We start from the raw sequence: 14,588 nt of genomic DNA on the forward strand, positions 1-14,588 counted from the left end.
CAGTGATGCTCTGTATTCTTCTGCTGGGGGGGGGCACAGTGGAAGGGCTTCTAGCCCCACTGGTGGACCTCTTGATGGCACTTGGCTTTTTTTGCCACTGTGTGACACAGAGTGTTGGACTGGATGGGCTATTGGCCTTATTCAGCATGGCTTCTCTTATGCTCTTATACCTAGTAATCCACTTGCTGGTTGTTTGATATTATCTTTTATTGTAATCTTTTTACTGATTGACTGAAAAGTTTTATCTTGTAATCCATCTTGGGTCCAAATGAGAAAGGTGGGCGATAAATAAAAATAATGATAGCAACAGCAACTGCAGCAACAATCCCCCCCCACACACATTAAAAATCTGCAGGATTTTTTGCTTCTGATTTTCTGCATTCTGGAAATACCAATCTGAAATAATCCTGGGTTCCATTCCAATGAATGTTTCTTGTGATCCAGAAACCACAAATCCTGGGAGAAACTGGACAGCAGATTTTGTAAATTTCGCTTAATTTTTTGTTTGTTTGAAATAATGTCAGGGGACATAAAATTTCTGTCTTGTGCTGTTTGATCTAAGATGGTTGTTTAGAACAGGAAAGTAATCAGACATTACATGGTGATTGTGCAAGTGTGAATACAGTCTTTGATCCAGGAATTCAATTCTACATTCTAATGAACCTTTCTTTAAAGAGCTGAGGGGCAACAACGAGAAATTTTAGAACTGTAAATACATGTTCTGATTACAAAGCTGTAGAGAGCAGAGTAGATAAGACATCGGAATATACTTGTGCCAAGACAAGCAACTGCTGGAGAAGTCAGGATGTCAGAGTTATAGTTCTTTGCAGGGCTTTTTTTGTAGAAAAAACCCAGCAGGAGCTGCCCCGTGCCTTCTCAGTGCTGAAACCATCGGGGAAGCATTTAAAGATGCCTCCTTGCGCCTTCCCCAGCATGCCTTCTGGAGCCCTGGCCAACCGAGGCAGAGCTCTGCTCCTGTGCACTCCTGTCCCCCCAAAGCCCTGATTTTTGATAATAAACTCCATGAAGAACAATTGTGGACAAAATCACTTATGGGGTAGTTTCACATGTTATTTTTTCCATGCCAGGAAAATTATGTAAAACATTTTTGGTTGGCTGTGTAAATGTAACTGAGACCATATCTGTAAGGAAGAAACAAAATGTTAACAATATAATTTTATGAAGAATTACAGGCTTCTAAGTCCATTGAATTTAGGAAAGGGGTAAGTCTGTTTAGCATTGTATTATTAGGCCTGGTACCTTTTCTGGACATGGGCATTTGATTCTCTTTTGGAAAACAGAGCTTGGGAACAATCTTTTAGGGACAGTTCTTGTGTTACTTTTTGAAGTTTAATATTTATGGTAAGGCATATTGACTCTTCATACGGGGTTCCAAATTGTGATAGTTAGCATTCATAATTGTGGAAATACCCACAGTAGTCTCATCAGGACCTAAATGGCTTTGAGAGAAGGGGTAGGAATGGGTTCACCTTACCAGAGGCCAAGGTGGCCTGATAAGTTCTAGTCATATAATAACATTGACATGTGTCTTTCATTATTCCTGTAATTGTATATATAGGATGGCACTGCAGGGGAGATGGAGGTGGTACGTTACAAATTTCATAGAATCATAGAGTTGGAAGGGACCTCTAGGGTCATCTAGTCCAACCCCCTGCACAATGCAGGAAACTCACAAATACTTCCCCCCCAAATTCACAGGATCTTCATTGCTTTCAGATGGCCATCTAGCCTCTGTTTAAAAACCTCCAAGGAAGGAGAGCCCACCATCTCCCAAGGAAGCTTGTTCCACTGAGGAATCGCTCTAATGGTCAGGAAGTTCTTCCTAATGTTGAGCCGGAAACTCTTTTGATTTAATTTTAATCCATTGGTTCTGGTCCTTCCTTCCTAGACCACAGAAAACAATTCCACCCCATCCTCTATATGACAGCCCTTCAAGTACTTGAGGATGGTGATCATATCACCTCTCAGCCACCTCCTCTCCAGGCTAAACATCCCCAGCTCCTTCAACCTTTCCTCATAGGACTTGGTCTCCAGACCACTCACCATCTTCGTCGCCCTCCTCTGGACCCGTTCCAGCTTGTCTATATCCTTCTTAAAATGTGGTGCCCAAACCTGAACACAATACTCCAGTTGAGGTCTTACCAGAGCAGAGTAAAGCGATACCATCACATCACAAGATCTGGACACTATATGTCTGTTGATACAGCCCAAGTTTGCATTTGCCTTTTTAGCCACCACATCACTTTGTTGACTCATGTTCAGCGTATGATCCACGAAGACCCCTAGATCCTTTTCACACATACTACTGTTAAGACAAGTCTCCCCCATCCTATAACCATGCATTGGATTTACCCCACCTTTACATTTATCCCTGTTAAAATTCATTTTATTGGTTTTAGCGCAGTTTTCCAGCCTGTCAAGGTCATCCTGTATCCTGTTTCTGTCTTCTGCTGTGTTTGCAACCCCTCCCAGTTTAGTATCATCTGCAAATTTAATAAGCACTCCCTCTATTCCTTCATCCAAATCATTGATAAAGATGTTGAACAAAACAGGTCCCAGAACAGATCCTTGAGGCACCCCACTTGTAACGCCTCTCCAAGAGTATGAGGAACTATTCACAAGCACTCTTTGTGTGCGATCTGTCAACCAGTTACAGATCCACCTAACGGTAACAGGATCCAAACCACATTTTACCAACTTGTCAACAAAGATAGTATGTGGAACTTTATCAAAAGCCTTACTGAAATCAAGATAAACAATGTCTACAGCATTCCCCTGATCCAGCAAGGTAGTCACTTTCTCAAAAAAAGAGATCAGGTTAGTCTGACATGACTTATTCTTGAGAAAACCATGCTGGCTCTTAGTAATCACATCCATTCTTTCTAAATGGTTCCTGGACCGACTGTTCGATAATTTGTTCTAAAACTTTTCCAGGTATAGACGTCAAGCTGACGGGTCAGTAGTTACCCAGATCGTCTTTTTTCCCCTTCTTGAAAATGGGGACATTTGCCCGCCTCCAATCTTCTGGCATCTCTCCTGTTCTCCAAGAATTCTCAAAAATAAAAGCCAGATACTCAGAAATTACATCCGCAAGCTCTTAGAACCCTTGGATGCTATTCATCTGGCCCTGAGGACTTAGTTTCATTTAAAGAAACTAGGTGTTTATGTACTATCCCTGTGCTGATCCTAGGTTGGAACTTCATACCTTCCTTATGTATTCTGTTTTTGCCATTTGTACTAGGTTCAGAGAAAAGATGCTTGGGTATGAATTCTCACAACTATACAACTATAGCTTGGAGGGAAGCCATGATTTGGTTGCCAACTCCCACCTCTTGATGATGTGTCTCTATCATCAGCACCAACTGTCAAGAACCTGGGTGTGACTCTGAATGCCATCTTATATATGGAGTCCCAGCTCACCAAGGTTGCCAAACTGGCTTTTGTCCAACTATGCCAGGTTAGGCAACTGGCCCCTTATCTGTATCACCCCAACCTAGCTATGGTAATCCATGCTATGGTCACTTCCAGGATAGACTACTGTAATTTGACCTGTGTGGACTTACCCTTGCACCTGACCAGGAAGCTCCAACTGGTTCAGAATGTGGCCCCATTGGTCCTTACAGGGACCCTTTGGACAGCACATATTCAACCTATGCTGCACTAGCTGCACTTGCTCCCAATGGACCAGTGGATCAGGTTCAGGGTGTTAGTTTTGATCTTTCAGGCTCTTATCAATCAGGACCCACATACCTTTGGGACTGCGTTTCTCAAAATGCCCCTGGAAGAACATTAAGCTCTGGGAATAAGAACCTTCTGGTGGTATCCAGCCTGAGAGAGATCTGGCTGTCCTCAGCTAGTGCCAGAGCGTTTTTGGCCATGGCCCCCACCTGGTGGAACTCTCTGCTGGAGAAGATCCATGCCCTGTGGGACTTATTACCTTGCTGCAGGGCATGTAAAGCAGAGATATTCTGCCAGGCATTTGGTTGAGGACAGCTATGGAGACAATATAAAATCTGGCACTCTCCCATTTCCCATTCCTTGCCTTCTGTAACCCCCCTCCTCCCAAGGTGGCTGTGGAAATATAAATCTAAATTTTATTCCACCATCTCAGGAAATGTAGATAGATCCAGTTGGGCAGCCATGTTGGTCTGAAGCAGAACAAAGCAGAGTCAAGTAGCACTGTTAAAACCAACAATGTTTTATTCAAAATGTAAGCTTTCGTGTGGTATTGCTGGTATAGGTATTTTTAATGTTGATTTTTGCTTTGTATTATTTACTGCATTTGCTCTTTTGTAAGCCATCCTGAGCCCTGCTTGCAGGAAAGGGTGGCCTAGTAGTAGTAGTGGTGGTGGTGGTGGTAATAATAAGAAGCAGTCTATCTTGTGCAGTTCTTGACTTTTGTCATTGCATTTTCCACTTCCCTCTTCCTGATCTGCTTGGAGACTTATCCAACTCCCAGACCTATTTCACCAAGGCCTCCTCTCTCTACCAATGATTTGCTTCTGTTTTCCTTAGAAGTCACTTTCAGACACATGTGATTGGTGTATGGTATTGATATGTTACCTTTCAAAATTTAGATCTCCATAAAGAAATTTAAAAAGAACCACTCCAGAAATTTGAAATTTTGTTTTATAACAAATGCTAGAGCTTTGTCTCTTTTTTAAAAAATATTGTGCCAGTCAGTGGTCATTTTGTAGAAAAATAGGTGGTGGAGCTCATCCAGGGATTGTTATGCAGCTGCACATACTATTAAATGGACAAGGAGGTGGAACTTTCAGAAGGAGGAGGTGGAACTCTCAGAAGGGTTCAGGAGCTGTGCTCCTGTGAGCTCGCACTGAATCTGAGGCCTGGTGCCAGTTATCAGTTATGAAAAGTTGGATCTAATCCAGCCATGAGATTTCGCCCCCAGAGCTCAGTTTAAAGCAGACTTTAAAAGGGAATATAAGGCAGCCATAACTGAACAGTGACACTTGAAGAAGCTAGTATAGCAAGAATGAAAAAGTGTTAGGTACTGGAATTATTATTATTTATTATTATTATTTATTACCTTTAATTTATATCCCGCCCTCTCCGCAAGCGGTCTCAGGGCGGCTAACAATCAGTTCAAAATTTCCAGCAATAAATACAATTAAACAGTTCAAAACTTCAAACAGTAAATACAGTTAAAACATTTTAAAAACATTTAAAGCATTTTATAGTGCTGAAATGTAGCTACATCTGGCCAATTAAAAAGTGGGTATCTATACAGTGTATCTGCATAATGACATTAATAAACATACTACGCTGAATCAGAACTCATTAATACTAAAAAATACATCTGACATTCAATTTTTTTTAAAAAAAAGAAAAAAAAAGAAAAACACCTCCTGTTCCATCTGTGTGCTGTTAGGACTGAGCCTGCATAAATGTGAAAAATAAATAAATAAATATAAAATGAAGTCTGCCTGACTAGTTAATGAGTGCTTAAGATTTCACTGTATTCACCAATTGTCATTGATATTTTAAAACTGAATTGACAGAATTCAACATCTAATTTCCTTCTAAGAAAGAACATCCTAAAACTGTGATGACATTACATGACACTTTAAGCTAAGGTTTGTTTGTTTGTTTTTGGTAACCAGATTTCGGCCAAGACAAGTGTGCTTTATAGGCATCCTAAAAGATGTCTTAATTTACAAAGAAGACATAACTAAATCATTTAGTAATTAAATGAATAGGTAAACTCATGAGATCAGCAGATTTGGAGGCTTTACAATGGAGCTGCATATATAAAGCTCTAAGCAATATGTTATTCAATTTTTAAAAAATAAAAACAGTTATAGTTGCCTCATCCTGGCCCTTACAAGCATTGGCATTATGGACCACAGCTGTTATGTACTGAAAACATAAATGCACATCTGTACAAAGTCACAGATAAAGGTTAATAAGTACATTTCCCAAGAAAGAAAAATGAGCTTCTTTTTAAAAAGCTACACTTGCAGTTATTAATGTGAAAACATGTCAGTCAAGTTATTACATTATTATTACAAAGTTATTACATTCAGCATCTTCGGGCTACCTTCACTGGAATATACGCATAAAAATACAGCATTGGACATAGCTGCTAGCTGGAATTTGCATCCAAACAAATCAAAGAATTTATTCATTCCAATCCAGTAATTTTTTCCTAAGCAAGAACTCCACAACTCTCTGGAACTTCTCCGTTCATTCTAACAAAGTAAATCAATCTGCATGGGCATTTTTTTCCACACAGAGCTCTGCTTCTTCCTTTGGAATAAGTCCTGCAGCTCCCAGTTTCAAGAGATTTGAGTGCTCACTGATCTGAGTTTTTATGCATGCCTGAGTTTGGGTGATTTATCATCTCAGATCTGGACAGAGAGTGACCCATATCCTAAGATGCTAATGTGGTAAATGGCATAAATATTTTGTTGAAGGTTAACCTAGTCTTAAAATATGCTTTGGCCATGCCGATGTGTTTTAAGAAAGGCTATTTCTTACTGCACCAAAATAACATCTCAAAACATGACATTTTGCATTGTCTGTAGGCAGATTATCTGGCACAAACTATTATTAAAGAACTATATAATTAATGCAAAATTATAACACTAAAAATTACATCCGCACTTTGAAGGCATATATCAAATTTGACCTAATGGCTTTTGAAAGGATTGAATTGTTCCAAGTGCCTCAATGTTTCTACCAATTTAAAAAATGCATTCTATCATTGGCACTTCAGTTGTTAAACCTTCAAATTGAAAATGGTCTTGTGTTCCAAATAATGGAAGCTGTGCCCAAGTCTCCTTAGTCTCATCATGTTATTCCCAACCTTATGTGTACATTTCCAGACTAAAGCATGATTAGTAAATCAAAGTGAGCTATGGAAGGCAGAAATAAACATGAGATTGCCTTATTTATAATTCCCTCTGTAGATGGATTATAGCCCAGATTGTTTCTGTCATTATTTTGTTCCAGGCAGTGTGTTGTGGCATGCTTGCTTTTGTCTGTTCTTTTCATTCCATAGGTTGAAACCAAAGGCTTGACAAATCCATTTCATAGAAGCAGAGGGAAAGTTCCAACAGCTCCCAGAGAGCTCCCTTCTTCCCAGTATATAGGGTGGCGAATCACCACTGCCTTGGCCCATCATTTCCTGCCTCCTATTGGGCCAGACATCCCTCTGCCACGCCAGCCTGCATGGAAGCCACTGTCAGTGCCACGCCAAGAACCAAAAATACCTGTTAAGGAGAAGAAATCTGCATGTCAGGCTATAAGGTATCAATTTCCTGGGCTTAAAACTCTGTCTCTTTGGTTGTTTGGCAGAAGGCACTGAGTGCAAATGAAGTCTTCACAGCCCAGCTCTGCAGTTTTGCCACATCCCACAAGAACTTCAGAGTGATGCTATATCTTGGTTTTATCCCAAGAACTGGAGTGAAGAGGAAACTGTATTAACAGCTTCTGTCCATACTCTTTTCTTGCTCTTTATGCCTGGAACTCCTCCCAAGTATCTGTGTGAATCCCCCCTCTGCAATCCTTTTATTACAAGTACAATAGGGCCTTTACTTTCTGGACCTGATGTGGGATCCTGTGTACACACAGGCACTACTTGAGGTGATATTTGGGGCAATATGAGAGAGGGGGATTTAGGTTTGAACTAAATTGATCTTTATTGAACATTGCTAGACGGAAAAGCAAAAGTGGAATGCAGAAAAGAAATGCACTGCAGTATAGTACACAATACTGGGGAATGCAATGACAAAGAATGTAAACCTGAAAACAGGAAATTGAAGGAATTAAAACGCTCCTGCTGGATGCAGTCACATTAAGCTAGCTGTGACTGATGATGGCTAGTCATCATGGAACCCATCTGTGGTTGTATGTGTGCTATTCCCAAGAAAGAAGACAATAATGTACTGGAGATTTATGATATTTTTTATAATACCTGTTTGCAGATATGTTTACTGAGCAAATAGCAAGTGCGGTAGAAAAAAAATGCAAAGACCAGGCAACAATTATTCAAACAATAAAGCAGTACCTTTTGAGGCCAAATGCCATCCCAAAATCTTCAGAAGCCTTGCTAAGCTCCAAAACACAAAAATTGCTTCATTTCTCCCTCCAACATCTTTTAAAAGTTCCTCACTGTTCTCCTTGCCAGGCAGTTTTTAGCTCCCATCCCTAGGAGGTGAAACATATTTTAGAAGCCTAGAATAGTTCACAATCATCCCAAGGAACCAGGGGTCATTTTGTAGAAAAAGAGGTGCCGGAGTTTATCAGCACAACTCATTTTCATATGCTACATACCCCTGACATCACCAGAAGGTGTAATAAAATATCAGCTCAGTATCTACCTTAAAAAGCTTCTTGAATTATAATTGTTATAATAAAACCTTACTCCCACCATACTTTTTAAATTATTTTCTCCTATGTGGCTACAATGGCATGATGAAGTTTTCCATCTGCTTTATAGGTATTGGTTATATTCCCATTTTTTGTGGGAGAAAATATTAGAGTTCAGCAAAATTCTCATGGGGTTTGAACAATGGAGCCCAGAAGCAAGTATTGGGGTGGGGGGGGGGGAGAAAGAAAGAAAGAAAGAAAGAAAGAAAGAAAGAAAGAAAGAAAGAAAGAAAGAAAGAAAGAAAGAAAGAAAGAAAGAAAGAAAGAAAGAAAGAAAGAAAGAAAGATTCTGGAGCTCTGCTTCTGTGGGCTCCTGCCCAAAATGAGGCCTGCAAGGAACCATTTTGAGTATTGTGAAGCCTAATAATAAAGCTACTTTCATGAAGCCATTGAGGGATGATCTAGTTTGCTCTCTACATTTGCCATTAGACACATGTCTGGAGCAGCAGTGATGGGTTGGACTCAATCATATCCTAATGTTACATATATTGAACCCTGTATCATAAATTTCATCATGCTTAACATTTATTTAGCAAAAAAGTAACCCTTTTGGCCTGAGAACTAAAATATCTTCAGCATCTACCCACAAAGATGTTGCTGCGCAGACAAACAAAGGAGAGGGAAACAAGGGTTATACTCAGCCAGACACACTATGAGTAAGCTGAGCCCCAGTTTTGCTGCCAGCATTTTTGGGGTTCATCTTGGACCCTTCTGGCAGTGCCAGATTAAACCCTGTGGAGGCCTCTAGGCAGTCTAAATCTTGGGAACCCCCTCACAAATTATCCCATCGCCCACAGCCCCAACCTGCCACCCACAGCCCCCTGCTGCAGCCTGCAGGCACCCTCTTAAAAACCCCATTAACAAAGCTGTGAGGAAGAAGAAGAGAGAGGCAAACTTGGACATGATGCCAGCAGCCACACCAGGCAAGTCGAACAAAGAGCAGCTTAGTTGCTGGCTGTGCCTGCAGGCTGGGAGGGCTGCAAGCAGGGGGGAAGCCAACCAGGACCCCTAAAGGCATGGGGACCCAAAGGCCAGTGCCTACTTTGCCTAATTGTTAATCCAGCCCTGCCTTCTGGCAACTATGCAGAAGCAGGAGACAGTGCTGGACATGCCCATTGCTATGCTACCTGTTGGAGTGGCCTTAAGGGTTCGCCTTGTTTAGTTGCATGATAAACTAACCATAAGTGTCAGGCATACTCCTGGTCAGCAAACATGCCAGGGTTGCCTTCTCCTAGTGCAGCACTATGGTGTTGTGACAACCCAATTCCTTGAATCCAGGCCAGGTCAGTCCAGGACTTGGCGTGGGCAGGAACAGGGAGAAAGGAAGTTGTGTTCACTCTAGCTCAAGAGGGAGAAAGAACTGGACTTATTAAACTGTGTTCCTGTCTGATACCCAGCATTAAGAACACAATAAGAACTTCATAGTATTATGAGCAGTTCATTCATGATCTCAGTTGTTCTTGCAACAGCTCTGTAGAACAGATCAGTATTATTTGTCTCCATATTGTGGATGGAATTGTTTCCATGTGTGTAGCGCATAAAGTTGCCAAGTCTCTTTGTCGCTGCAGTGGGGGACTTGTTCCTCACATGTGGCACAATGATGTCACCTAGAAGTAACATAATTGTACCAGAGACACTGCACCAGGGATGCTCTAGGACTCACGATAAAACTATGGTACCACCACCTTGTGGTACCATAGAGTTTTACAATGATTCCTAGAGCATCATATCAGAAATGCTCTAGGATTTGGAGTTTTTTAATGCAAGTCCTAGAGTGCCCCCTGCATGACGTCCAGGTGATGTCATCATGCCAGGGATGGTGTGCACCAACAGGGCTCTTTGGGGGCAGGGATTCCCCCCCCCCCCCGGTGGCCTGCTCATTGTCAGCAGGTTGGGGCCCTCCAGGGCAGGGGGCCCTTGTCCCTGGAGGGAGCTTGGCAGCCCTAGTAGTGTAGCCAGGAGATCCCATAATTGTCTGGAAGCCAGAAGTTCTAGCTCTTTAGCATTATCCAGGGTGCACCACAAGGAGGTGAGCTAGAATTGTACCCCATGGAGATGTGACAGAGCTCTTTGAACTCTCCCCAGTTGTGATTGAGTAGATTGGGGAAGGCTATGGAGCTGGTTAAAACCATATGGTTTGTTCTCATATAAGATATTTGGGATTGTAATTTGGACAATGTAAGGAGAGAACCAAAATGAATCTTTGTTTGAGAGCTGTTCAGCTTTTAACAACTGTGGTCAGAAGCAAGTTTTGAGTCAAAGACTTCCTGCTTGACCCCTCAATCTCTTACCTGCATTGCATTATGGCCTTTGACTTACGAAATAATTGAATGGAAAATTAATGAACAGTTTAACATCAGCTAAAATAGTTCTTTTGAAATGTTTTGTACAGCTATAAATATTTTGGACAACTCCCCCAAATAGAATTTCTGACAGGTCATCAATAGAAGACAAGAAGAAGAAGAATTGCAGATTTATACCCTCCCTTCTCCGTGAATCAGAGACTCAGAGCGGCTTACAATCTCCCACCCTGTGAGGTGGGTGGGGCTGAGAGGGCTCTCACAGCAGCTGCTCTTTCAAGGACAACCTCTGCCCGAGCTATGGCTGACCCAAGGCCATTACAGCAGGTGCAAGTGGAGGAGTGGGGAATCAAACCCGGTTCTCCCAGATAAGAGTCCAGGCACTTAACCACTACACCAAACTGGCTCTCAAGGAGATTAGATGGTTAAATGTTAAATAGGTGTCATCTTCTGATGGGGTGGGAGAAGCTTGAGCCTCCCTTCTTTCTGTGAACAGTGGTCTGTTGGGTCTGCATGTGCCTGGAGGTCGGGTTCCAGGCATGGAGATGCTCAAAAAATGCATTTAGTGAGTGGTCCACATATCCACTCAATGACTTTGTGATAATGTCCTCAGCAATGTTGCTTTTACCCTGAATATTCTTGAAATCTTTCTCAAAATAATGCAAGAAATCAATTTCCTTTATTTTTGAATTTTATTAATTCAAGTATCCCTTTATACTAAAAATGTGACAATGGCATTTGAGATTCTGTCTCTTAAAAGATCTAGCAGGATGTTATGTCCTACTGATGTACACACCCCTGTATATTGGCTACGCCCTTGTTGGCTATAATGATTTCTTTTGTATCTCTTTACATGCAACTGGAAAGAGTCTGTCAGCTGTGCAAATCATCCAAGTGGAGAAAAACCAAAAGAGATGCCAATTGCCCTATTCTTATTTACAATGAGTAGAGATTTGGCCTGATTATCTAGATACTGTAAACTCTCTTCGTAATAACTTACTAAGAGCCAGTTTGGTGCAGTGGTTAAGTGCGCAGACTCTTATCTGGGAGAACCAGGTTTGATTCCCCACTCCTCCACTTGCAGCTACTGGAATTGCCTTGGGTCAGCCACAGTTCTCGCAGGCTGTCCTTGAAAGGGCAGCTTCTGTGAGAGCTCTCTCAACCCCATCTACCTCACAGGGTGTTTGTTGTGAGGGAGGAAGGTAAAGGAGTTTGTGAGCCACTCTGAGATTCAGAGTGAAGGGCGGGATATAAATCCATCACCATCTTTTTCATTTTCATGAAGAAATAACGTGCTTTAATGTACAGGTCAGATTAGACCTTATGCAACACTGTGACTTGGATTACTTAAAAGAATGGAACTTGTATATATGTGAGATGAGATTGCTGCATTTCAGCTTCTTGGTGAAGTAAAAAGACATAACAACTTTCTGAGTTTTTCCCATCTAAGATTATTCTATGGCCTAGGTAAAAAAAAAAGTTCTAGGCAAAGAACTGAAGTGAGATTCTGTTCATGAGACACCCCAGAACTGCAAAATGCTGCAGTTCCATTCAAGCTTTAATACTGCAGTTGATCATCTTTTTAAAACCTGCTTGTTTTTTTTACCATAGTTTGGCTGACAAATTTCCTTCCTTCACTTCTAGCATGGTACATTTCTACGCAGTGGTAACTGGGTACTAGCTAAAGCCTCATAGTTCAAGCCTCTTTTAAATTCTGATTCTCCCCTCCTTTCCCTGAGCCTTCCTAGGTAAGTTTAAAAAATAATAATAAAAGAAATAGGATCCAGACATGTTCACATTGGAAAAACTTCTGTGACTGGCATATCACATTCTCCCAGGAATTCAGAAAAAATATCTAGCAGTCAGGAAGATAAGACTCCCAGAAGGTAGCCAGCTATCTCAGAGATGGCTGGCATATGAATGATGGCTGTATGAACACTATTAGCACCTACTGGACAGTGACTGTGCCATGAGTAACATCTCCTCCCTTTCTGTGTACCATTTGGCACATAACATATACTTTTGTCTTTTACTAAATGCCATACACCCTGTGGCACAGAGCGGTAAGCTGCAGTACTGCAGTCCAAGTTCTGCTCACAACCTGAGTTTGATCCTGGGTTCAGGTAGACAGTTCAAGGTTGTCTCAACCTTCCATTCTTCCGAGGGCAGTAAAATGAGTACCCAGCTTGCTGGGGGTAAAGTGTAGATGACTGGGGAAGGCAAAGGCAAACCACCCCATAAAAAGTCTGCCGTGAAAATGTTGTGAAAGCAACGTCACCCCAGAGTCAGAAATGACTGGTGCTTGCACAGGGGACTACTATTACCTTTATATATATATCTCCACTCTGACCTGGATGGCCCAGTCTAGACTGATTTAATTGGATCTCAGAAAATAAGCAGGATGTTAGTATTTGGATGGGAGGGTGTTAGTATTTGGATCAGTTATGTCCAGCGGTGCTATACAGAAGCAGGCAATGGCAGATCACCTCTGTTTGTCTCTTGTCTTGAAAATCCTACAGGATCACTATAAGTTGACTGTGACTTGATGGTGTTGCACTTTCCACCAAATATCTCCAGCCTGAGAGAGTTTAAATCCAAGAAGGGGATATGGCACTTAAAAAAAAATCTGCGGTGATGTGTTATGAATAAAATATAATTGAGTTATCTATGATCAATTTTTTCTGGAAAAGACCTCATATGAATTCAGATATACACGCTTCGATGCAATAAATTCTTTCTTGAGATTACTGTCGCAGTTATCACTGCCTGTCAACCTCTGCATCAGGATGACTGCAGTAGTCCTTAGACCAACCTAGGGTGAAATAAGAAAAAAATGCTGAAGTAAACTAGTATATTTGAATACTGCACTGCCATCTCTTTTCTTGTTCAACATTCTATTAAGTTTCTTGTTCAACAAACTATTAAGTTTCAAACAAGAAGGGAGAATAGGGGTATAGGGAGGGGGGAAAGGAAGGGAAAAGATTGGAGAAATATAATTTAAAAAGACATTTCATTTTTTCTTTGTTTCTCCAGCTAAGTATCAGTTCCTTAAACATATCTTTGCTCTTTAACAAATTAATACTCTCTAATTATTATATTATATACAATGTAGACTCAATAACAATTGTCCAACTCATATGCTCATGATTCTTCCGATTTACAGTTTTCAACCCAAGTATAGAAAGGTTGCCACATTATTTTTAAGTCTTATTTACTCTCTTCTCTCATTAGGTCTGTTAAAATGTCTATTTCAGCAGTTTCCAAAACCTTTGTGTTCACATCCTCTTTGGAAGCACTGCCATCTCTTTTGATGTGCACTGTTGCCTGACTTGTCACTGTGTTTGTAATGGTCAGGAACACAATTTTCTGTCTCTTGAAGCTTTTCAGCAGGCGGGGGGTGGGGTGTTATGCCTTAGTTTCCTGTTTCACTCAATTTCTCCTTCAGAAGCTGAATTTGACCAATAGTGTACATGAGGAGCTACTTTTGCTGACTTTTTAAAATTGAGGTTAGTTGGTGAACAGGAGCTCTGACACAACCTAGCTATTTAATGTTGACTGCTTTTACTGATGGATGCCATCTTGAAATTTGGGTAATACTGTCAAGGCAGAAACAGATATGAGAGTAGCCACAGGTCATGTGCTTGCCTTTGCAAATATTCCACAGGTACCTGCCCACATATAGATGCATTCATTATGTGAATTTACATGCTTTAAGTGTATTAGAGATGTGCATCTCTGGTGGAAAGCATGCACAACACATAGGTCGCTGTCACATCTCTCAGAGTCCTAAGCAGCTAACTAAAAACATACTGAGTAGCCAGCCTCAGTGAAATGAGTGAGGTTAGAGTAGGGGCTGGATTGTACCCATTTATGTTG

The 14,588-nt window shown here is 41.1% G+C and overlaps 1 protein-coding gene across 1 annotated transcript in view; it reads left to right on the forward strand.

Annotated features, from left to right (window-relative positions):
- Positions 1-7,348, forward strand: part of TMEM232 (transmembrane protein 232) — a 143,703-nt gene extending 136,355 nt beyond the window's left edge. Inside the window, exon 11 of the mRNA XM_060236564.1 lies at positions 7,043-7,348. Coding sequence (XP_060092547.1) covers positions 7,043-7,348 — 306 coding nt within the window. The remainder of the gene's footprint in view (positions 1-7,042) is intronic.
- The last annotated feature ends 7,240 nt before the right edge of the window (positions 7,349-14,588 follow it).

Source organism: Heteronotia binoei, chromosome 4 (assembly GCF_032191835.1).
Source record: "Heteronotia binoei isolate CCM8104 ecotype False Entrance Well chromosome 4, APGP_CSIRO_Hbin_v1, whole genome shotgun sequence".
Classification (NCBI taxonomy): domain Eukaryota; kingdom Metazoa; phylum Chordata; class Lepidosauria; order Squamata; family Gekkonidae; genus Heteronotia; species Heteronotia binoei.